The sequence below is a fragment of the Procambarus clarkii genome, chromosome 12 (genome assembly GCF_040958095.1).
Source record: "Procambarus clarkii isolate CNS0578487 chromosome 12, FALCON_Pclarkii_2.0, whole genome shotgun sequence".
Lineage (NCBI taxonomy): Eukaryota > Metazoa > Arthropoda > Malacostraca > Decapoda > Cambaridae > Procambarus > Procambarus clarkii.
This window is the reverse complement of record NC_091161.1, coordinates 46,135,756-46,160,108: the sequence shown is the minus strand read 5'-3', so window position 1 is coordinate 46,160,108 and position 24,353 is coordinate 46,135,756. Positions and strand designations below refer to the sequence as shown.

At 43.7% G+C, this 24,353-nt stretch overlaps 1 protein-coding gene across 1 annotated transcript; it reads left to right on the top strand.

Moving 5' to 3' along the window:
* Positions 1-21,699: 21,699 nt before the first annotated feature.
* Positions 21,700-22,140, top strand: LOC138364044 (uncharacterized). Its single transcript, XM_069323474.1, has one exon. It carries the CDS (start codon positions 21,700-21,702, stop codon positions 22,138-22,140), a length of 441 nt encoding a protein of 146 aa, XP_069179575.1.
* Positions 22,141-24,353: the final 2,213 nt, after the last annotated feature.

Below are 24,353 nucleotides of genomic sequence, written 5' to 3'. Positions count from 1 at the left end.
TGTTCTGTCTTGTGTTGATACTTTTAATACCCTATTAATATCCTCTAATGCCACATCATCCTTCCCACCTCACTCAAATGTAATGCCACATCACCCTTCCCACCTCACTCAAATGTAGATATAAAATCAGGGAAACGCAAGTTCTAATCAGTTGTGTATTTGTGAAGTCTTTGAAAATGTAATAAGTTTTACGAAACGCGCCCGTGTCGCGTCAGACTAGAAATAAAAATGAATTTTGGAGAAGTGATTTTTGATTTACCTCCAACAGTGAAGCATAATGTACGAAAGATTGAGAAAATTCGTGTTAGAATTATTAATCTTACTTTTTCGGTCATATTTAATAAAATATATATATATATATATATATATATATATATATATATATATATATATATATATATATATTATATATATATATGCGAACAAGCCTGAGTTTTCAGTTATTATATATATATATTTATATTATATATATATTGTCACGTGGAGGTGGGTGGGCCGGGGCTCTGCTAACACTTAGCTGCTAGGGGTTCAAAAGGCCCAAATACTCCGCCCCTCCGACTCCCGGGATTCACCGGAGTCTCCTTGGTCACACAGGAGAGGACCAACAATGCCCACCTCCGCAGGTCTTTGCTTCCACCACAAAAGGGGGGTGCCACTGATTCACCCTGGAAGCCCTTCAGTCAAACACGGGAAAACTGCTGTGAACAGTTCCGGCCTAGACCCGTGGAGGAGTGAAGGAAGACTCAGGCTTACCTTATAATTATAACCTCCCTGAGTCTTGCCTGCCAGACAAAAAAAGGTTGCAGGAACTCCTTTCCCGCCTGTCTTCTCTATCTTCTTCTTAGCAAGGTCGCCAGCTGGGTTATTATATCTGCACCCCAGCAATGCAGTTCAGTGGGTGTATTATATATTGTTTGTAGCCAGAAGATTGCTACTCCCATAGATCTGCTACTAGACTGATGGCCCAGGGTACTCTCCCAGGAAGGTCTGTGTGGCTTTACCTCTCTCTAGCCACTACGTTAATAGTTGCCACCATTCAGGCACCGATACTGATCGGATGGCTAAGGGTACACTTTTATGTAAGTCTGTGCTGTCTTTACCACTCTCCAGGCAATCTGAACTTCTATAGAGAACGTTGTGTTCCCTAGGTGGTACTGTGATAACCTTCGTGTATGCTCATAGAGGAATATCATAAATGGAGGCACACTTAAACACAGTGATAAAATGTGCGAATTTACTGATGCAAATTACATGAACACACACACAATCACAAGTAATACATGAATATGGAAATATGGATACTAAGTCTGGAGATCGTCAGCCTCTTCTTCCACGACCTCCAACACTCCTTCAACTGGGCAGGAAGACAGGAGTCCCACACTCTCACAGGAGGGCCTCTTCACCACGTCGGCGCCTCTTCTTCACTGTCCTGCCATCCATACACACTGTCCCCTCTGACAGTCCTGGACACAAGCTGCCTTGCAGCCTATTCTACTACTAAAGAATTAAAGTCCTGTTGCCACATACATGAGCAAATATTGTGGCCTAACTAGCCTACTCACACAAGGGGTAATGGGAGGGAAAATGATCTACCTTGCATTCCTGGCTCACGACGCCTGTCCCTCGATGGTGTGAGGTTCCCACGCTTCCTTGGGTCGATCCTTGACGATCCAGGACGTTCCACAGGTCCTCAGGTGTCGTGGAGCCTTCGCGTCGTCGCCGTTCCAATCCCTGAGATTCAGCTGCCCCAATCCTGGTTCATCGATGGGCGCTGAGCTAATCACTATTTTTCCCACACTCGCCCCTTCCACAAGGCGTTGCTTCTTGTCCTAGGCACGGTGTCGTCCTTCCAGTGGATGTGACCCGGTCACAGCTAGGCTTGCCCGCCACACCTTTTCTGACCCTCAACGTCCAGCGTCGCCGCCCTGCGTCGTCGCCGAATATTTTTCAAGTTTGGCCCTCTTTCGCTCAATAAACTTGGTTCCTTTTGCTTCACAGAAGCGCGGGGTCTCCAATATATCTGATGGGCTGCAATAGCCAGCACTAATCCACTAAGAAAGGCTTGTAGAGCCTCTAATCCTGGAGAGCAGACCGAGGTGCGTCCTGTCGCTTCCAAGGTCGGGTCACTTCTGACGTTGGCGCCGCCCGGGGCATTCGGTGACGTCATGGCGGGCCCTGATTTGTCGCCCGCGACCTAAGTCGACCAATCTGCGATCGGCTAGTGTCCCTTCCAAAAGGTCATATCTGCATTAGGGGATACTCTTTCATTTTATAACAGGGCGCCAATTTCCCTTTATTTACAACTTATAATGTAACTTCCTTCCCTTAACCGGCAGCCGGTCTGGTCGCCACATATGTCAATAGACTCCCTGAACCTCAGAGAATCAGTAGGGAGAGTTGATATGACTCTTTAAGCCGGCAAACGAAAGAAATAGGAGAGGGCACCGTAACAATATATATATATATATATATATATATATATATATATATATATATATATATATATATATATATATATATATATATATATATATATATATATATATATATATATATATATATATATGTCGTACCTAGTAGCCAGAACACACTTCTCGGCCTACTATGCAAGGCCCGATTTGCCTAATAGGCCGAGTGATTTTCTTTATTTTAAATAAAATCTTTCCAATTAGTTTATTTGAATTATTATTATTATATTATATTAAGAACATAAATTATTGACTTAATTGTGTTAGTTTAGGTTAGGTTAAGATAGGTTAGGTTAGGTAGAGTTGGTTAGGTTCGGTCATATATCTATATCAGTTTTAACTCAAATTTAAAAATAAAATACTCATACATAATGAAATGGGTAGCTTTATCATTTCATAAGAAAAAATATTGAAAAAATATGTAAATTCAGGAAAACTTGGCTTAATAGGGAAATCGGGCCTTGCATAGTAGGCCGAGTAGGACGTTCTGGCTACTAGGTACAACATATATATATATATATATATATATATATATATATATATATATATATATATATATATATATATATATATATATATATATATATATATATATATATATATACATATATATAATATATATATATATATATGTCGTACCTAGTAGCCAGAACTCACTTCTATGCCTACTATTCAAGGCCCGATTTGCCTAATAAGCCAAGTTTTCATGAATTAATTGTTTTTCGTCCACCTAACCTACCTAACCTAACCTAACCTAACATTTTCGGCTACCTAACCTAACCTAACCTATAAAGATAGGTTAGGTTAGGTTAGGTAGGGTTGGTTAGGTTCGGTCATATATCTACGTTAATTTTAACTCCAATAAAAAAAAAATTGACCTCATTCGTAATGTAATGGGTAGCTTTATCATTTCATAAGAAAAAAGTTAGAGAAAATATATTAATTCAGGAAAACTTGGCTTATTAGGCAAATCGGGCCTTAGACAGTAGGCCGAGAAGTGCGTTCTGGCTATTAGGTACGACATATATATATATATATATATACATATATATATTATATATATATATACATATATATATATATACATATATATATATACATATATATATACATATATATATATATATATATATATACATATATATATACATATATATATATATATATACATATATATACATATATATATATATATATATATATATATATATATATATATATATATATATATATATATATATATATATATATATATATTGCACAACGTTTCGAACCTCCATGGTTCATTCTCAAGTGAACAGATCTTACAATACTAGTTGATTTTATACCCGCACTGGGTCAGGTGATAATACAATAAAGGTGAAAAACATGGGGGGGTACATAAGGGATAAATGTGAGGTGAAACATAGAGGCTGCAGAAGGCTTATTGGCCCATACGAGGCATCTCCTATCTAAACACAAAGATTAATCCAGTGTAATTGGCCTATTATGTTGGACATTGTCTTCTGTGTTGGCATCGATATGTTCTTGTCTTGTCCTTACTCTCATGGTGGGTAGAGTAAATAGTTCCGTGATTTGGGTGTTCATTGGTGATTTCTCTATCCCAGTAAAACCAAACCAAACCAAACCATCGCCAGAGAAATCCTAGTAAACAACACAGAAATCCTCGATAGATACAGCGATAGCAGGCGGCTTGACGTTTGCGAGGCACTACACATCAAGAAGTCAACACCAGCAATCAACAGCCAATTAATGCACAACTATATTCTACCCACCTCAAGACTCTGCTCCAATATAGAAGCATCAAGAAATATGGACCAATAGGCTTTCGACAAACACTTCTATTCAATACCCATTGTTTCGTGTTCTGTCTTGTGTTGATGAAATTAATACCCTATTAATACCACCTCTTGTTCTGTCTTGTGTTGATGAAATTAATACCCTATTAATGCCACCTCACCCCATCCACCTCACTCAAATGTAGATATAAAATCGGAGATGCGTAAGTTCTATTCAGTTGTGTATTTGTAAACTAAAGTCTTTGAAAATGTAATAAGTTTTACGAAACACGCTCGTGTCGCGTCAGACTAGAAATAAAAATGAATTTTGGAGAATTGATTTTTGATTTACCCCCAACAGTGAAAAGAAATGTACGAAAGATTGAGAAAATTCGTGTTAGAATTATTAATCTTACTTTTTCGGTCATATTTAATAATATATATATATATATATATATATATATATATATATAAATAAATAAATAAATGTGCATAGGATGCTACAAACGGGTGCTAAACATTTCAAGTGTGCTGAATGTGGGGAAAAGATTTGGGAAACGTTCCAGTACAATAAATCACATGACTGTGCATACGGATGATAAACCTCGTGAATGTCCTGAGTGTGGGAAGGGATTCAATCGTCTGCGACTTATAAAAACTCACAGGATTGTGCATACAGCTGATAAACCTCCCGTGTGTCATGAGTGTGGGAAAGGATTCAGATGATGCATTGCATATGGTGCATTCAGATGATGAACATTACCTAGTTCCTTCATCTGGGAAGAATGAAGACATATTTTTGCATTCGGATGATAAATAGTACCTAGTTCAATTGATCAGTAGACTGCATATCATACTAACAATAAACATACAAACCCAATGAATTTTCCAGTGAGGTTTGCTAGAAATTTACTTCAGGACACATACTAGAAAAAGTTTATAAGTTACAAATAACAATTTTTGTTTGTGTGAATTTTTTGGTGGATAATATACATTTATACACTAAAGGGACCTAGCCATATTTATTCTTAAACGTCTTCAAACTGATATTACTTTGAAATTTAACAATAAAAATATAAGCATTTTTACTATTAACACACAAAAAAAATTGGTAGAATTTTTCAACTAATATTATTGCAAACCCTTTTGATTGGTTTTGTTATAAAGTTAAAGTTCAATATAGTAGGCTAAGCTAAGTTTTGCTAAGCTAAAACAGAGGATTTTTGGACTTGTAGATTTGTAAACCTCATCCTGTAAACATTCATGTTTCTACATGTTAAACAAGCTACGAGGATGAGGGAAGGGGATGTTCCCTCCATTCTGGATGTTATATTTACAAGGAAAGAGGAAGAGATATTTATCATTCAGTACCACGGACCACAAAATGGCCGCTCTGTTGATGTGGATGTTCCGAAGGATACAAGACACTCCGTACATTGACAACATCGCACACTAATATTTTTACCACTTCGAACACCAGCTTTCGACGTTTCGCATATGTGTACGTGTTCCACATTAAAACGACAATATAATGCTATTAACAATTAAAATCTTCTATTTAACAGGCATATAGTTATTAAATGAAGTTTAGTGATGTAATAGACATAATCCGGAGTTGGTAAGGACGCCGCCCGCCAGCGTAAACACAACACACCCGAATGCCCACAAACACGATACAACGCACAAAACACAACACTTCTGTCAGTTTTTAGATAAACTCCTTTTATATTTATTATGTGAGAGTTATACATGTATAAAATGATAACTATCATAGGTTAGCGCCTAATATTTAATATTAATCAATAAAAAAGAAGTCAGAAGCCACACGCCTGTCTGTACATGTCTTTTGTGTAAAAGTATTTTGGGCGCTCATGTACTTGTGCGCTAGCTGGCGTTCACAACTGTTCTCGCCTACAAGCATTAGAAATAAACAAACGAATTTATTTTTTCATTTATATACAAGAAGAGAAGGCTACCCTTGAGTCTGTAATATTCATCTGATCACTGGTCTCCCATTTGGTCCTCATTACTTTATCTTACTATTATTGAATGTCAATAACCGTATTATGCAATTTCAATTTCTTCTATTTCTTTCTTTATTATGCACCCCATACCCATCCCGTGAGCGGTGGTGTAAAGGATTACAGAGGCACATAATCGGTTCAGGAACTGAACACTCTAGTTCGTTTAGCTAAGCAAATAACAATGTTTGACGCTAGTTACAAAATTATTAATGTTGTATACACATGTACACACACACTCATACATAATCATAATCATAATCACACATAATCTTTGTGTCACAAGTGATCAACAAGAGGCTCACAACAGTCACTATAAAAGGCACTTTACATCTATAGTGAGTCACACAGTTACTAGTCTTGCTGCACACCCACCCAACTGGGCGGCAGCTTTACAGTCATGTGCTCCACACCCACCCAACTGGGCGGCAGTTTTACAGTCATGTGCTCCACACCCACCCAACTGGGCGGCAGTTTTACAGTCATGTGCTGCACACCCACCCAACTGGGCGGCAGCTTTACAGTCATGTGCTCCACACCCACCCAACTGGGCGGCAGTTTTACAGTCATGTGCTGCACACCCACCCAACTGGGCGGCAGCTTTACAGTCATGTGCATGCATTACCGACAGTAAGCAAATTTTGGATACTTCGCTAAGATTTCGGGCAGCACATCATTATGAATGAAGTACTTACACATTTCATTATGCAACTTTAATAAAGTTGTCCTTCAGCATTTTGTGGTGTTCAGCTACCCTTATCTTCTGTATGTTCCTCACATTACCAGCATACACAAACATTGACATGTAGGGATATAGACTCTCAGGTAAGTTAGTAATTTAAATGTACAGTAGCAGTCCTAGGCGTTCAATCCCCGACCGCCGTCCAAGTGGTTTGGCACCATTCCTCCCCATCCCATCCCAAATCCTTATCCTGATCCCTTCCCAGTGTTAAATAGTTGTAATGAACAGGCAATATATATATATATATATATATATATATATATATATATATATATATATATATATATATATATATATATATATATATATATATATATATATATATATACAGTATATATATATATATATATATATATATATATATATATATATATATATATATATATATATATATATATATATATATATATATAATTATACCAGTATAATCTAATAATATATACTGGTCTAATAAAATAATTAGACCAGTTAATACTCTCACTCGTTGTGTTAGGATATGTTAGCTTGATAAAACTGACTGTTCATTGTTGAGAAATGTGTTAACAAACAATATATCTGACTTTATCAAGGCTTAGCAAAAGGACCTTTTTTTAAATTTGGATTCAGTTTAACTACCGCTCAATATATGAGTAATTGGGGCATAATAAAGGAACTAAGCTGATAAAATGAAAGATGGGAAAACAACATTAGAGAGATAAACTCGAGAGACGTTTTCATGTTAACCCGAAAATTATTTGAGGAGCAAGACGGACTGCGGGTCAGGCAATTTGTCTTCATGCTATCGTGATGGGGGATCAGCCATTACACGTGTTAATGACTCTTGTATAGTTGTGTACTATACAAGTACAACTATACAAGTATAGTTGTGGTTGAACTTTGGCTCTTTGGTCCCGCCTCTCAACCGTCAATCAACTGATGTACAGATTCCTGAGCCTACTGAGCTCTGTCATATCTACATTTGAAACTGTGTATGGAGTCAGCCTCCACCACGTTACTGCCTAATGAATTCTATTTATTAACTACTCTGACACTGAAAAGTTCTTTCTATAATCTCTCTGTGGCTCATTTGGGTACTCAGCTTCCACCTGTGTTTCCTTGTGCGTGTACCACATGTGTTAAATAAATTTATGTATGTATGTATGTATGTATGTATGTATGTATGTATGTATGTATGTATGTATGTATGTATGTATGTATGTATGTATGTATGTATGTATGTATGTATGTATGTATGTAAGGAGAGAGAGAGAGAGAAAGAGATGAAGACCGAGACAGAGAAATAGATATAGACAGAGTCGGGGAGAGAATGTTAGACACAGAGACGGATAGATAAGGATATGCAAAGTCAGTGAGAGAATGACAGAGATAGAGCGAGGAAAGAGACAGAGAGATAGGCCGACCCAGAGAATGGCAGAAACGAGGAGAAGCAGAGACAGAGGGACAGGGACAGACGGACAGGGCCAGAGGAGGGACGGGGGAACAGAGGGGGGCAGTGGGACAGGGAGGGAGACAGGGACAGAGAGGGGGACATGGACAGAGACAGACAGGAACACAGGGACAGAGACAGAGGGGCAGGGTCAGAGAGGGGGACAGAGGGAGGAGAGGGGGGCAGGAGACTAAGAGAGAGGGGACAGAGGAGAGACAGGGGATAGAAAGAGTTGGCAGGGGGACAGAGGGAGGGACAGGGACAGACAGAGAAGGACAGGGACAGAAAGGGCGGACAGGGGGACAGAGATAGGGACAGGGGAAGAGAGACAGGGACAAGGGGACAGAGATGGATAGGGGGACTGGAGGAAAGGGAGGGAGACAGATGATGGACAGCGGACAGAAAGAGTGGGCAGGGGGACAGAGAGGTACAGGGGACAGAGAGAAGGACAGGGGGACAGAGATGGACAGGGGGACATAGAGGAACAGGGGGACAGAGAGTGACAGGGGGACAGAGAGAGGAACAGGAGGACAGAGAGGAACAGGGGCACAGAGAGAGACAGGGGGACAGAGAGAGGGACAGGGGGACAGAGAGATGGAAAGGGGGGACAAGGGGACAGAGAGGGGACAGGGGACAGGGGGAAAGGGATCGGGGACAGAGGACAGAAAATGTGGGCAAGGGGACAAAGTGAGGGACAGGGGGACAAAGATGGACAGGGGGACAGGAGGAAAGGGGGGAGATGTATGAGGGGGGAATGTTTGCGAGAGATGGAGAAGGGGTATTTAGAACGGTAAGTTAGAGAGGGGGCAACTGAGGCGCATCATTGAAAAGCAAATGAACATCATTGCAGTAGCAGGAGCCACGCACATCTTCAGCATGCGTTGTTGAGACATTGTCAATTAAGTGGTGTCCAATAACAGTATCTTCGGTATTTAAGCGATACCTTAAAAAATACTGGAAATATTGAAAGATATTAATCCAGATATTAATCCCCTTGTGCAACGCACACAAGAGGCAACAGCTTCTAGCTCTACAAGCGGCAATATAAAATAGAGAATAGGCGATTGTTTTCCATTCATAGTGTAATAAACCCACGGACCCACCCACCCGCTGAAGCCGTAAATACCAAGACATTACTTCCGTTTAAAATTAAGCCGGAATAATCCTCAGGTATGTGGGAGGCCTTTGATCAACCGCCGACTTCCTGCCCCGTCGACGGGGCCATCAGCCCTCAGTGTGCCCTCAACCAAATTCATGTGAAACATGTATGTGTGTATATTAAATATTTTAATTTATTATTTCCAAGATTTAGATGTTAGCTCTTGGACCCCGTCTTTCTAAGCGTCGGTTGTTTAATGTACCGACTCTCGGCCTCTTTTCCTCCATCATATCTAAACAACATATATTTTTATCTAACACACACACACATCCCTAAGATGCAGCCTTTAGCAGCTTCCTGACTTTCAGGTTCCTATTTACTGCAAGGTGAATAGAGGCATTAGTGTGTGTATGTTTGTGTGTGTGTGTGTGTGTGTGTGTATGTACGTGTGTGTGTGCGTGTGTGTGTTTGTGTGTATACTCACCTAGATGTGGTTGAGGGGGTTGAGCTCTGGCTCTTTGGTCCCACCTCTCAACTGGCAATCAACTGATGTACAGATTCCTGAGCCTACTGGGCTCTATCATATCTGCATTTGAAACTGTGTATGGATTCAGCCTCCACCACATCACTGCCTAATGCATTCCATCTATTAACTACTCTGACACTGAAAAAGTTCTTTCTAACATCCCAGTGGCTCATTTGGGTACTAAGTTTCCACCTGTGTCCCCTTGTTCGCCTACCACCCGTGTTAAACAGTTTATCTTTATGTACCCTATCAATTGCGCTGAGAATTTTGTAGGTAGTGATCATGTCTCCCCTTACTCTTCTGTTTTCCAGTGTCATGAGGTGCATTTCTCGCAGCCTGTCCTCGTAACTCATGCCTCTTAGTCCTGGGACTAGCCTATTGGCTAGTCCCTTTAAACTTTTTCAAGCTTTGTCTTGTGCTTGACAAGGTGTGTGTGTGTGCACGTGTGTAACACACACACGTACTTATTTATTATTTATTTATTTATTTATGCATATACAAGAATGTACATAAGGAATGTGAGGATACAAATATGGTAATTACAGTCTTGTAAAGCCACTAGCACGCGCAGCGTTTCGGGCAGGTCCTTAATCTAAGAAAATTTTAAGGAGGTAAATACTTGCAAAATTTATAGACAAAAAAATGATAACAGTTACATGAAATGAAAAAAAAGAAGATGAGAGAAAATTGTAGGTACAGTATATTAAAGCACATAGGTAGCTAAGATTGATTGAAATGACAGCTTGAACGGTAGTTGACAAAAATTGGTAGGCACAATACAGCAGAAACAATATAAGATTGATTGCAATGACAGCTTGAATGGTAGTTGACAAAAATTGGTAGTCGCAATACAGCATATGGCTAGCACATAAAAGAAGACAGCAATGAACACAATGATAAGGTTGTTTGATATTACATAAAAATTAGGAGATTGGGTAACACTAGGTACAGAGCAAATTTAAAGTTCAGTGTAGGAAACTAAGAAGATGAAGTTAGGTACTTTTTGGTTTTGCTTTTAAATAAGGCAAAAGTTTTACAGTTTTTCAATTCACTAGGGAGTGAGTTCCATAAACTAGGTCCCTTAATTTGCATAGAGTGTTTACACAGATTAAGTTTGACCCTGGGGATATCAAAGAGATTTTTATTTCTGGTGTGGTGGTAATGGATCCTATTACATCTGTCCAGGGAGAGTTTCAGAGCATGGTTTGCATTTAAGAACAGGGTTTTGTAAATGTAGTTGACACAAGAGAATGTGTGGAGGGAGTTAATATTTAGCAAGTTTAGGGATTTAAACAAGGGAGCTGAGTGTTGTCTGAAAGCAGAGTTAGTTATAATTCTGAGAGCAGATTTTTGCTGTGTGATGATGGGCTTAAGGTGGTTTGCAGTGGTAGACCCCCATGCACAGATACCATAATTAAGATAGGGGTAGATTAGTGCATAATATATGAGAGGAGAGCAGAGTTAGGAACATAATATCTGATTTTGGAGAGTATACCAACTGTCTTAGAGACTTTCTTAGTTATGTGTTGAATGTGGGTGCTGAAGTTGAGTCTCTTGTCTAGGAATAGGCCAAGAAACTTGCCATCATTTTTATTACTGATGTTAATGTTGTCTATCTGTAGCTGAATTTCATTTGATGATTTGCTTCCAAATAAGATGTAGTAAGTCTTTTCGATGTTTAATGTTAGTTTGTTCGTTGACATCCATAAGTGGACTTTTTTTAAGTCATTATTCACAACATTATTTAGTGTATGTGGGTTGAGGTTTGAATAGATAAGGGTAGTATCGTCAGCAAACAATATAGGTTTGAGAATATTAGAGACATTAGGCAGATCGTTTATATATATATAAGAAATAGAAGAGGTCCTAAGATACTGCCCTGTGGCACTCCAACGGTAATTGGTAGAGTGGAAGAAGTTGTATCATTGATGGTTACATATTGGTGTCTGTCACTAAGATAGGATCGGATGTAGTCAAGGGCAAGGCCTCGGATTCCATAATGCTGGAGTTTAAGTAAGAGGTAGTTGTGATTAACAGTATCAAAGGCTTTTCTTAGGTCAATGAAGAGTCCAATCGGAAACTCATTTTTGTCAAGGGCTGAGTAGATAACGTCAAGGAGACTAATGATTGCATCGTTGGTGCTCTTTTGGGACCGGAAGCCAAACTGGCAGGGGCTGAGTATGTCGAATTTTACGAGGTAGGAATAGAGCTGTTTGTAAATAATTTTTTCAAATATTTTTGATAGAATGGGTAGATTTGATATTGGTCTATAATTGTTTATGTCCGCCGGTACGTACGTATGTACGTACCGGCGTACATACGTGGTGGTACGTATGTACTACATAATTGTAAGGCGTTTGCTGAATTAGAAAAGTCGGCTAGCAATCCACCCTTAACGACACAATTAACTCATTACATAAAAAAATACGTGGCTGTGCAACAGTGTGTGGGAATTGGGGAACTGGTATGCATTTAGACGACTGGTGAGGACCAACAATGACGTAGAAGGATGGCACCAGCGTCTGAATCAAAGGGCAGTGAGGGACAACTTGGCTTTATATATTTTAATCCCCTTACTGTACCGTGAGGCGTCCCTGGTAACCTTGCAATACCAACTGGTTTCTGATCAAAATCTAAAGTCCAGTCGCCTCAAGGGCAATAAAGAGAAACAGGAACATTTGTAGAAGCTTTGGGACCGTTACGAGGAAAAACTGATAAGCACCTCACAGTTCCTCAAGGAATGTTCGCGTTTTATCCCAGGAAGTGCCTGAATTAGAATTAAAAAACAGCAGTCTGTTTACTGGTTGTTATTTAACTTAAGTTAGTTGTAAATGATAATGTAAAAATAGCCACTGAGAACTGATGAGTTGCCCAAGACTTTTGCTCGTAAAGAGGGAATTGATTACAAACTTGGACTGCCTTTGAGCAGCCTGAGGGCAGCAATATCCTAGGAACATCAACTAAATTTCGGAGACTTGAGGCAAAGTGAAATTCACACCAGTTACTCCATCTATCATCATTCTATTATGCAGGAAGAACCGCACGTCTATGGGTCATCCAATAATGTTAGAAGACTTCTAGATGTTACCACTGCTAGGCTTAGGTTCGGCTACAAGTACCTCTGGGAGTTTGTAACATCTGCTGATGTAGATTTGACTAAATGTAAACTCTGTCAGCAGAACTATTCGCGTACTTTGCGTTATTATATAATGGAATGTGAAAAAATCGCGGAATTTAGAGATAACACCATCAATAGTGTTCAAGATATGTGTAAGTACTTCATTCATAATGATGTGCTGCTCGAAATCTTAGCGAAGTATCCAAAATTTGCTTACTGTAGGTAATGCATGCACATGACTGTAAAGCTGTCGCCCAGTTGGGTGGGTGTGGAGCACATGACTGTAAAGCTGCCGCCCAGTTGAGTGGGTGTGCAGCAAGACTAGTAACTGTGTGACTCACCATAGATGAAAAGTGCCTTGTATAGTGACTGTTGTGAGCCTCTTGTTGATCACTTGTGACACAAAGTTTATTGATGTGTGTATTTGTGTAGGTGATTAGATATGTATGTGTATGTATAAATGTATACGTATATATATATATACATGTATGTATGAGAGTGTGTACATGTATATATAATATTAATAATTTTGTAACTAGCGTCACAAATTGTTATTTGCTTAGCTAAACGAACTAGAGGGTTCAGTTCCTGAACCGATTATGTGCCTCTGTAATCCTTTACACCACCGCCCACGGGATGGGTATGGGGTGCATAATAAAGAAAGAAATTGAATTGAATTGGTCTGATTAAGACTTTATGACCATGTAATCTATGTTTTGCTCCACTACTTACTGGTTGAGTATGGGGTGTATAACAAATAATAGCCTCCTTCAGGGGCGCCTTGTTTCTAAACGTGTTAGTCTTAAATCCTTTAATCTCAAATCTTGCTACAATGTACCTCTTAATATATGTTATGTACTCTCGCAACCCAATGTACCTTCTTGTATATAAATAAATAGATTTCAACTGTAAGGGGGGTATGGTTTGCACCTTGTTATTCTAATAATTGATAAATAATTCTATTAATGGAAGCGCTAATTATATGAACAAGTTCCATGTATTTATTCAGACGAGAACAACAGCGAACACAAACCAGCGCATATACGAACGGAATGGTTTGTATGTACAAACTTCTCAGTGAACGAAGTTGTTTCTAGCCCGGTATCCGAAATTGCAGTATACGACTTGACCAGTCCTCCAGGATACAAGACACTCCGTACATTGACAACATCGCACACTAATATTTTTACCACTTCGGACACCAGCTTTCGACGTTTCGCATATGTGTACGTGTTCCACATTAAAACGACAATATAATGCTATTATTGGATGAAAACAATAAAACATTATAAAACATTATTGGATGACCCATAGACGTGCGGTTCTTCCTGCATAATAGAATGATGATAGATGGAGTAACTGGTGTGAATTTCACTTTGCCTCAAGTCTCCGAAATTTAGTTGATGTTCCTAGGATATTGCTGCCCTCAGGCTGCTCAAAGGCAGTCCAAGTTTGTAATCAATTCCCTCTTTACGAGCAAAAGTCTTGGGCAACTCATCAGTTCTCAGTGGCTATTTTTACATTATCATTTACAACTAACTTAAGTTAAATAACAACCAGTAAACAGACTGCTGTTTTTTAATTCTAATTCAGGCACTTCCTGGGATAAAACGCGAACATTCCTTGAGGAACTGTGAGGTGCTTATCTGTTTTTCCTCGTAACGGTCCCAAAGCTTCCACAAATGGTCACTGCTTGATCGCAAGCGGGGATGTTTCTGGCGGGGGAGAAAGAAACAATTGCGCAGCGCGTCCCGCGGCGTTGCGCGGGCAGTTTCGGGCCGTATAAATACGGGCGCACAATGGGGCTCTGCCCTCACTCCGCCTGCCCTCGCCGCTGCCCTCGCAACCACTCCCCGGTCGCCCGACTTCGCACGAGATGGACAACACGCCAGCTGCCTCGGTACCTGACCTCTCTCTCACGGACATCCTGGGGCCCTCGACACCCCAGACTGTTCCGGCAGGGCCCTCCTGCCCTACACTTTTAAACCCAAGGTGAGGTTTTCTGTTCAATTCTAGTCAGGTCCTCCCCAGTGCGGCGTGTGCCAAGCGCCATCCCCTCGCGGTATGTGTGTGCCGCCATAGTTAGTCCTTTGGGCTCTCTGCTGTTAGTTCCCGGAGAGCTGGGGCGCCCTCCTTGGGCCTGTGCCGGGCGCCCCCGTGCCGTGCTGGTCGCGTGGCTGGCTTAGGGTCGGCGTGCCCCGGTCCGCGTCCCTAGTGGCCTGCGTTCGGTCTCCTCTCATATGGGGCCCCGTCCAGCCGTGCCCGTCCGTGTCCAAGGGGCCCCGCAGCGCGGCGTGCCCAGGCGTGCGCCCTGCCCGGGGCCCTCGTCGGCGGCCAGGCGTGCCCTTGCCGGCGTCGCCATGTGGCCAGGCGTGGTGGGCCCTACGCCCTTTGTGCTCTGCCTTGGGGCCCTTCCCTCGCCGCCATCGACCACGTGTCTGGTCGTCTGGGCGTGTCTCGGCGTCCTTCCCGCCTTTCTTTCGGGGCTCCCTGTCGCCGGCCCGCCGGGTTCCCTGGGTGTCCCAGGGGGCCAGGTTTCGCCTTGTCGAGGACATGTGTCGCCGTCGGCGACGGATTGTGGCCAGGTTCGGTCCTACGCCCAGGGCGCATGTTCTCGGCGGCGGCGACACGTGGCCAGGCGTGGGCGGCCCTATGGCGGGCCCCGCCTTGGGGCCCATGCATGCCTTGCCGGGTCGTCACGTGCCTGGCCGGCAGGGCGTGCTTCTGCGTCTTTCCTGTTTCCCTCGGGTGTTCCCTGTTGCCGGTCTGCCGGCTTCCCTGGGATGTCCCCAGGGGCCGGGTCTCCCTGAGCGGACAAGCGTCGCCCTTGGCGACGACTCGTGGCCAGGTCCGGCCCTCCGCCCGGGCCTGCTATGGGGCACACGCCTGGTCGTGCTGCCACGTGGCACGGCGTTCCGTGGCGCGCACGGTTGGGCTGTGTCCCGCCCTTCCTGTTCCCTTTTGGGTGCTAATCCACGTGGCTTTGCGCCACGGCTTCCCAAGTCGGGGCTCGGGCTGCCTTGCGCCCGTACGGCCGCGCCTGTGTGTGGCCCCCCCCCCCTCCCCTTTTCGTCTAGGCCCTGAGCATGCCGTGTGGCAGCGCGTGGTTGGTAGGCCTCGGGGTCCTTGCCGTGTGTGGTATGCTCTCTGCTAGGCACGTCGCCCTCGGACGTCTCGCCCGGCCGTGTTGCCCGGGGTGTTAGCCCCAGGCACTTCGGTGTCCCGGAGTCCCCAGGTACGTCTTCCCCAGAGTGGCGCCGATCAAGATGTCCCCAGACGTCCGTCGGCCGGTGTAAGTCCGGCATGTGGTCCCCAGACGTACATCTGGCCGGTGTTGCCCGGTGTGTTATTTCACGCTTTCCGCCGTCCAGGCCCTCAGGCACGTGCCCTGCTTGCCTGGGGGGTAGCCAGGACCGTTACTCCATGTCCTACGTCTGGCCGGTGTTGCCAGCAGGTTGGTTCCCAGGCGCTCCCGCCTGGCCGGTGTAGCCTGGTGTGTTTGTCTTAAGCGCCCTGCCCGTCCGTTGTAGCAGGGATTCCTCCTACGTCGTAAGTTCAGCGTTCGTCCGCCTGTGTCGTCTGTTGCTCTTCTTCGTCGGAGGGAGACGCCGGCGTTGGAGCAAGGACCCGAGATCAGCTCGACGACGCCGGCAGGTTTACGTCTAACGGTACGCACCACAGGCCCTGGGTTCGGCGTTGCCGCCGGCAATCCAGGATGACTTCGTTATGTCCGTTAAGTCCTCGGCGTCCAGTTCCAGGGGCCGTGCCCTGGACAGGGGGGTGGCCCCCATGTTGCCTGGGGCACGGTATCCTCCAGCAGATGGCGGCGTCGAAGCGTCGTCGGGAACGTCGTATATTTAATGATTCCCATTCTTTGCCTTCCTAAGACACTGTAATTTAAGACTTTCTCACACTTTATATGGAAGGTTTCTTATTTTGTCTAGCAGACATCTCGCGACATGCCTTACCCTTATTCATATTTATGTTCTACATTTCAGCACTGACATGCCTCTGCTTTCAGATCACCTCGGATTCATGTCGCACGTTCAAATCTTCGCGTTCGCTGTGTTACAGTATGCTTGTTCACTTTTCCTTGTCTTACGTCATTAAGTAAAGTCAGCCAGGATGTCCTATTTGCAGAGTTATAAGTAATTTATTAAGTAAAGTCAGCCAGGAGGTGCTATTTGCAGTATTTGCGGGCCCTTAATTTGCTTTACGTTCCCTGGCCCTGCATTTTGCCTAGTTTCCTCAGTAGTTACAGTACTTTCGCTTGGCTCTTGCAGTTTATTCACGTCGCTTATTTGGTTATATTTACGTTATGCATCTCCTCCGTTCTCTTAATGTAAAATGGCTATATATCCACGCCGATTGTATACCCTTATTTTGTACTTGCAGATACCACGTGCCATGCCTTGCCCTATTCATAATTATGTTCTACATCTCAGCGCTAACATGCCTCCTGTTTCAGGTTACCTCGGACTCTCTTTCCCAAACAGCCTCCTTAATTTACTCCGACAGTTGATGCGTTGCTCATGTCGCATGTTTAATTTTGCGTTGCTGCGTTCAGTATGCTTGCCCACTTTTACCCTGCCTTACGTCATTAAGTAAAGACAGCCAGGATGTGCTATTTGCAGAGTTACCAAGTAAATTATTAAGTAAAGTCAGCCAGGCAGTGCTAGTTGCAGAGTTACTAAGTAAATTATTAAGTAAAGTCAGCCAGGATGTGCTATTTGCAGAGTTCCTAAGAATTATTAAGTAAAGTCAGACAGGATGTGCTATTTGCAGTATTCGCGGGCCCTTATTTTAGTTTCACGTCTCCTGGCCCTGCATTTTTGCCTAGTTTCATCGGTAGTTACAGTAGTTCATGCTTAGCTATTGCAGTTTAGTTTCCTCAGTGGTTACAGTATTTACGCTTGGCTCTTGCAGTTTATTCACGTTACTTATTTGGTTATATTTATGTTATGCTTCACCTCCGTTCTCTTAATGTAAAAATGGTTATATATGCACGCCGATTGTATACCCTTATTTTGTACCTGCAGATATCACGTGCCATGCCTTGCCCCTATACAGGTGACCTGGACAGGGGGGTGGCCCCACGTTGCCTGGGGCACGGTACACTCCAGCAGATGGCGGCGTCGAAGCGTCATCGGGAACGTCGTATATTTAATGATATCCCGTTCTTTGTCTTCCTAAGACAATGTAAATTAAGATTTTCACACACTTTATATGGAAGGTTTCTTATTTTGTACTTGCAGACATCTCGCGACATGCCTTGCCCTTCCTCTTAATTACGTCCTACATTTCAGCACTAACATGCCTCCTGCTTTCAAATTACCACGGATTCCTTTTCCCAAACAGCCTACCTTAATTTACTCCGACAGTTGATGCTTTGCTCATGTCGCATGTTTAATTTTGCGTTGCTGTGTTCAGTATGTTTGTTCATTTTTCCTTGCCTTACGTCATTAAGTAAAGTCAGCCAGGATGTGCTATTTGCAGAGTTACTAATTAAATTATTAAGTAAAGTCAGCCAGGATGTGCTATTTGCAGAGTTACTAAGTAATTATTAAGTAGAGTCAGCCAGGATGTGCTATTTGCAGATTTCCTAAGTAAATTAATTAAAGTCAGCCAGGATGTGCTATTTGCAGAGTTACTAAGTAAATTATTAAGTAAAGTCAGCCAGGATGTGCTATTTGCAGAGTTCCCAAGTAAATTATTAAGTAAAGTCAGCCAGGATGTGCTATTTGCAGCCTTACTAAGTAAATTATTAAGTAAAGTCAGCCAGGATGTGCTATTTGCAGAGTTACTAAGTAAATTATTAAGTAAAGTCAGCCAGGATGTGCTATTTGCAGAGTTACTAAGTAAATTATTAAGTAAAGTCAGCCAGGATGTGCTATTTGCAGAGTTACTAATTACTAATTACTAGTCTTTTGCTGGGTTACTTTTATGCTTCTCCCCTTCCTGTCTAGGTATGTTTAGGTATGGCCAGCGGTGCGCAAGCCGCGGCTTATCGGTTGCGCCCCCCCCCCCTGGTTCCCTGTTTACTCGGTTTCGCCCCCTTACTTCCGCATTCTTCCATCCCATTCTACGATTGTCGCCTCTCGCTTTTGGGCCTATGTCCTTTCTCAGACCGGGTTGTGTGCCGTCCAGCGCGCCTCGGCGACGTTATCTTCTCTTCGGCCCTATGTCATTTCCGCCCCCCCCCCCCAGCCGTGCGGGCTCGCCTGTGGGAAACGTCCCCTTGGTTCCTCCTACGTCTGCTTATCTGTTAAATTTGTTATGGTTGGACTCGCAATTATGATTTGTATTTATTACGAAAAAATTTTCCCACAATTTACACTTTGTTTAAGTTTCACGTTCAATTTGTTATATTAAGGGACTTTCAATTAGGATTTGTATTAATCTATTGCTTTGCCTCTGTGCCATTAAGTTAATTTCAGCTAGGATACGCTAGTTGCAGTGCATCCGGGTGGGGTCCCCCCCCTTACTTTTTTCCTCCGGTTATTTCGTCCTATTACACTCGTTTCCCTCTTTATATATTCTAAATATTGTGCATTATATTTGTCCACCCTTTCTTCATCGTATCGACAGTCCATTAAGATACATTTGGAATGCTACCGAGTTTAGCATGGCCGTGCACGGTGTCATGCAAAAACTGGCCATTCGGCCTTCCTTTCGGCAAGCTCAAGCCAGTCAGTTAGCATGATGACGGCCAGCATGTTGTTGGCCAGCAGCAGCCAGCATGCTGTTGGCCATACGGTCGCTAACGTTCTTTGGCCATCCGGCCTTCTGGGCTATTTTACTCTTCTTGTTCCTTCGCCATTGTTGTTTCCTACTACGTAATAGTATTCTATTTAATTTTACCTCATCTATCATTAGGTTAGGGGCCTTACCTCCAACCGCTATTCCTTCCCCTGCGCTCTGCCCGCTTTGCGCACAACGTCGGCTTCTTCTGTCCCCTTTTTTCGCAGCCACGACAAGCTGGAACCCCCCCCCCCCTCCTCACCCTACTGCGGCGAGGAAGAGAACGCGAGCCGGATATTCCTCTGATCACCATTACAACGCACGCAGCGGTGCCGGGATGCAGCCGCCCAGGGCCTACGTTAATACTATTATCTTCCCTTTATTTGCTGGGCTATATGGTAGTATTAACATTATTCTGTATCGTTACTGTCATTCCAGTATTATTTTATTAAAAATATAAATTGTTATTATGGTTTGGCGTTGCTTTCTTAATTTCTTCCATTCTGCGGCACTTGCCGCCATCGGTTATTTACGATATTACATTGTATTCTTCATTGTACGATTATTTACGACATTGTATTCTTATTATTATCCTTATTACAGTTACTGAATGGCAGTTCCCTGCCGTCGATTTCACTTTGCTCCTGTTCTAAAGATGTAGCCGAAGTTCACGGCGTACTAGCTGCGGCTCGCAGACGCTCATTGACAACACAAGACTACACTCAGCGGCCACTTAAGGCAGACTCCTTGGCTTCTATCCAGCCCAATCACCCGTCTGGAGGCAGAGATGGGATAGAGACCAAGGGTAATGTTCCCCGCTCACATTCTACATCCGCTTAGGACACAAGCATGTTATAGATTTGGCTTTAAGAATTGGTTCTTATTCCATTTTATTGTTTATGTATATATTGCTTAGTTGTATATACCCGTTCTTGGTATATGTATTGTTTATATTCAAGATTTATAGTGTTTCGTATTACCCCTGTTATAGTTGCTTTGTGCTTCCTTGCTGTTCTCCTACTGGCTTTCTCCCACCTTTGCTCTTAGCAAAGGTACTCCCCCCTTCCGTTTGCTGGAAGATTCTTAGAATTGTTAGCCCCCTTCATTGCTACAGTATAATTATTCGGAAAACTCTTCATTCATCCAGGATTGTTAATTAAGGATTCTCTTAATTCCTGCCGCCGGACTCCCTCCCCCCGTTTTCGTCTCCGTATTGATTCAGCTAGGGTTTCCCTCTCGTCTGTGCTCTTGCCTGTCACGATAACACTGCATGCATGCCGCTTCTGCCCACCCTTACTGCCTTATATCTTTCAGCCCGGGGGAGGTGAGCTACGCGACAAAAAATCGACGCACGCTCCGACTGGACCAGGTATCGCTTACATGGTCAGGAATCAACACTCTTCGGATCCTACAAGCACAGATCCTACCCTTGCCCTTCGATGCTGCACCTTCGACTCTGGGGAACTTCCTGCAATCCCTGCTCTCGCGGGGCCTGGCTTACCGCTCTCTGCACGCCTATCTAGCGGCCATCGCCTTCGTCTGCAAGCTACACGGTAGGAGGGACCCAACTCGGCAGTTCCTGGTCACCCAACTCCTCAATGGGGCACGTAACTCCGCACAGCGGGCCCCTGCACGGCGTCTCCCTGTGACGAGGAGCCTCCTGCATCGCCTGCTGCGGGCACTGGGAGGCGTATGTAACTCTGCCTATGAGAAGTCCTGCTACAGGGCGCTATTCTCCCTGGCTTTCCACGCCTGCCTACGCCCGGGTGAGGCGGTCTACATGGACCATGGACGACACACGCTCAACCTTGAGCAGGTATCACTTACGACGGCAGGAATAGATATCGTCTTCAACACCTACAAGCACAGTGCAGGGCGCACGCCCACCCTCTCCCTGAGAGCGAACCCTTCCAGCAAGTACTGCCCGGTCCGTGCCCTGTCTAAATACTTTAATTACAGGGGCCTGGGCCCGGGGCCCATATTCAAACACGCCGCAGGCGCTCCTGTCACCAGGCGAGATTTCTCCAAGATCTTACGCTCTGCCCTCACGGCGCTAGGCTTGCCTCCAGATGACTACGCGCCGCATTCCTTCCGTATCGGCAGGGCCACCCAGCTGTCTCGGGATGGGCTCGCCACTTCAGAAATAATGGCAGTCGGCAGGTGGAGGAGTAGTGCTTTCACATCCTACGTCAGGCGGGACGTTGTTGCTCTGCCACTTTGAGTGCCTCACGCGGCCAGCTGGCACTCGCCCTTCGGGGGGGGGGGGGGTCCGGCCGCTGGCCTGCGGTGGGGGTGCAGCGCCGGTCCCCAAGTGTCCCGCTGTCCGCAGCTAATACTTTGCCCAGTCTAGGTGCTAGTAAGCCCTACTTGTAGTCACCCCCTTCTTATTCATTAGGTCTTTCCGGCCTCTTGGTCGGGTACATTATGTGTTATGTGGTCTCTCACTTATTAGTTACTCTTTGTGTCCTGCCTGTTATATCCTAGTGTTATATAATTACTCACATTTGCATTCGGCCTTAATTCTAGTAACAGTTAAGCTTTACGTTTCTGCAGAATTAGTTTCCATGTCACTATAGGCTAAGGTCTCATAATTACTACGGGTGTACCTTTTATGTTAAATCTAGTCCTCGGACTTGGAATTGTTACTGTTAATTCTTACTTTATATATTTACATGTTCTGCAGAATTTAATCTTCAATAAACTTTAACGCCCCATACTGCCAGTATCTTTCTCCCCCTGGTCAGAAAATGTTCCTGTTTTTCTTTATTGCCCTTGCGGCGACTGGACTTTAGCTTTTGATCAGAAACCAGTTGGGATTGCAAGGTTGCCAGGGACGCCTCACGGTATAGTAAGGGGATTAAAATACATAAAGCCAAGTTGTCCCTCACTGCCCTTTGATTCAGACGCTGATGCCATCCTTCTACGTCATTGTTGGTCCTCACTAGTCGTCTAAATGCACACCAGTTCCCCAATTCTCACACACTAATGCACAGCCACGTATTTTTTTATGTAATGAGTTAATTGTGTCGTTAAGGGTGGACTGCTAGCCGACTTTTCTAATTCAGCAAACGCCTTACAATTATGTAGTACATACGTACCACATAAGTACGTGTGTGTTACACATGTACACACACACACACACACACCTTGTCAAGCACAAGACGAAGCTTGAAAAAGTTTGGTGGTATGCCAATAGGCTAGTCCCAGGACTAAGAGGCATGAGTTACGAGGACAGGCTGCGAGAAATGCACCTCATGACACTGGAAGACAGAAGAGTAAGGGGAGACATGATCACTACCTACAAAATTCTCAGAGCAATTGATAGGGTACATAAAGATAAACTGTTTAACACGAGTGGTAGGCGAACAAGGGGACACAGGTGGAAACTTAGTACCCAAATGAGCCTTACCTTGAGGTTACCTTGAGGTGCTTCCGGGGCTTAGCGTCCCCGCGGCCCGGTCGTCGACCAGGCCTCCTGATTGCCAGACTGATCAACCAGGCTGTTGGACGCGGCTGCTCGCAGCCTGACGTACGAGTCACAGCCTGGGTGATCAGGTATCCTTTGGAGGTGCTTATCCAGTTCTCTCTTGAACACTGTGAGGGGTCGGCCAGTTATGCCCCTTATGTGTAGTGGAAGCGTGTTGAACAGTCTCGGACCTCTGATGTGATAGAGTTCTCTCTCAGAGTACCAGCTGCACCTCTGTTTTTCAACGGGGGTATTCTGCACATCCTGCCATGTCTTCTGGTCTCATGTGATGTTATTTCTGTGTGCAGGTTTGGGACCAGCCCCTCTAATATTTTCCACGTGTAAATTATTATGTACCTCTCCCGCCTGCGCTCAAGGGAGTACAGTTTTAGGCTCTTTAGACGGTCCCAATAGTTTAGATGTTTTACTGAGTGGATTCTAGCAGTAAAGGATCTCTGCACGCTCTCCAGGTCAGCAATTTCTCCAACTTTGAAAGGTGCTGTCATTGTGCAGCAGTACTCCACTCTAGAGAGCACAAGCGTTTTGAAAAGTATCATCATCGGTATAGCATCTCTAGTGTGAAAAGTTCTTGTTATCCAACCTGTCATTTTTCTTGCAGTTGTGACGGCTACTTTATTGTGTTCTTTAAAGGTAAGGTCTTCCGACATGAGTACACCCAGATCCTTTACATTGCCTTTTCGTTCTATGTTATGATTTGCCTAAGTTTTGTACGTGGTTTCAGTTTTTATAACCATAAGTGTCAGAGTTCAGTGTCAGGGTAGTTAATAGATGGAATGCATTAGGCAGTGATGTGGTGGAGGCTGACTCCATACACAGTTTCAAATGCAGATATTGCTATTGCTTTGCTCTTCAACAAGTCACTTGAACTCCAAACCTTCCCAGATATTCTAAAAAAAAGCGAGAGTAACGCCTGTCCACAAATGTGGTAATTTCACACATGTTAACAA

Coding starts and splice junctions, on each gene's coding strand:
- LOC138364044 (XM_069323474.1), top strand. CDS start 21,700: ATGGACCATGGACGACACACGCTCAACCTTGAGCAGGTATCACTTACG.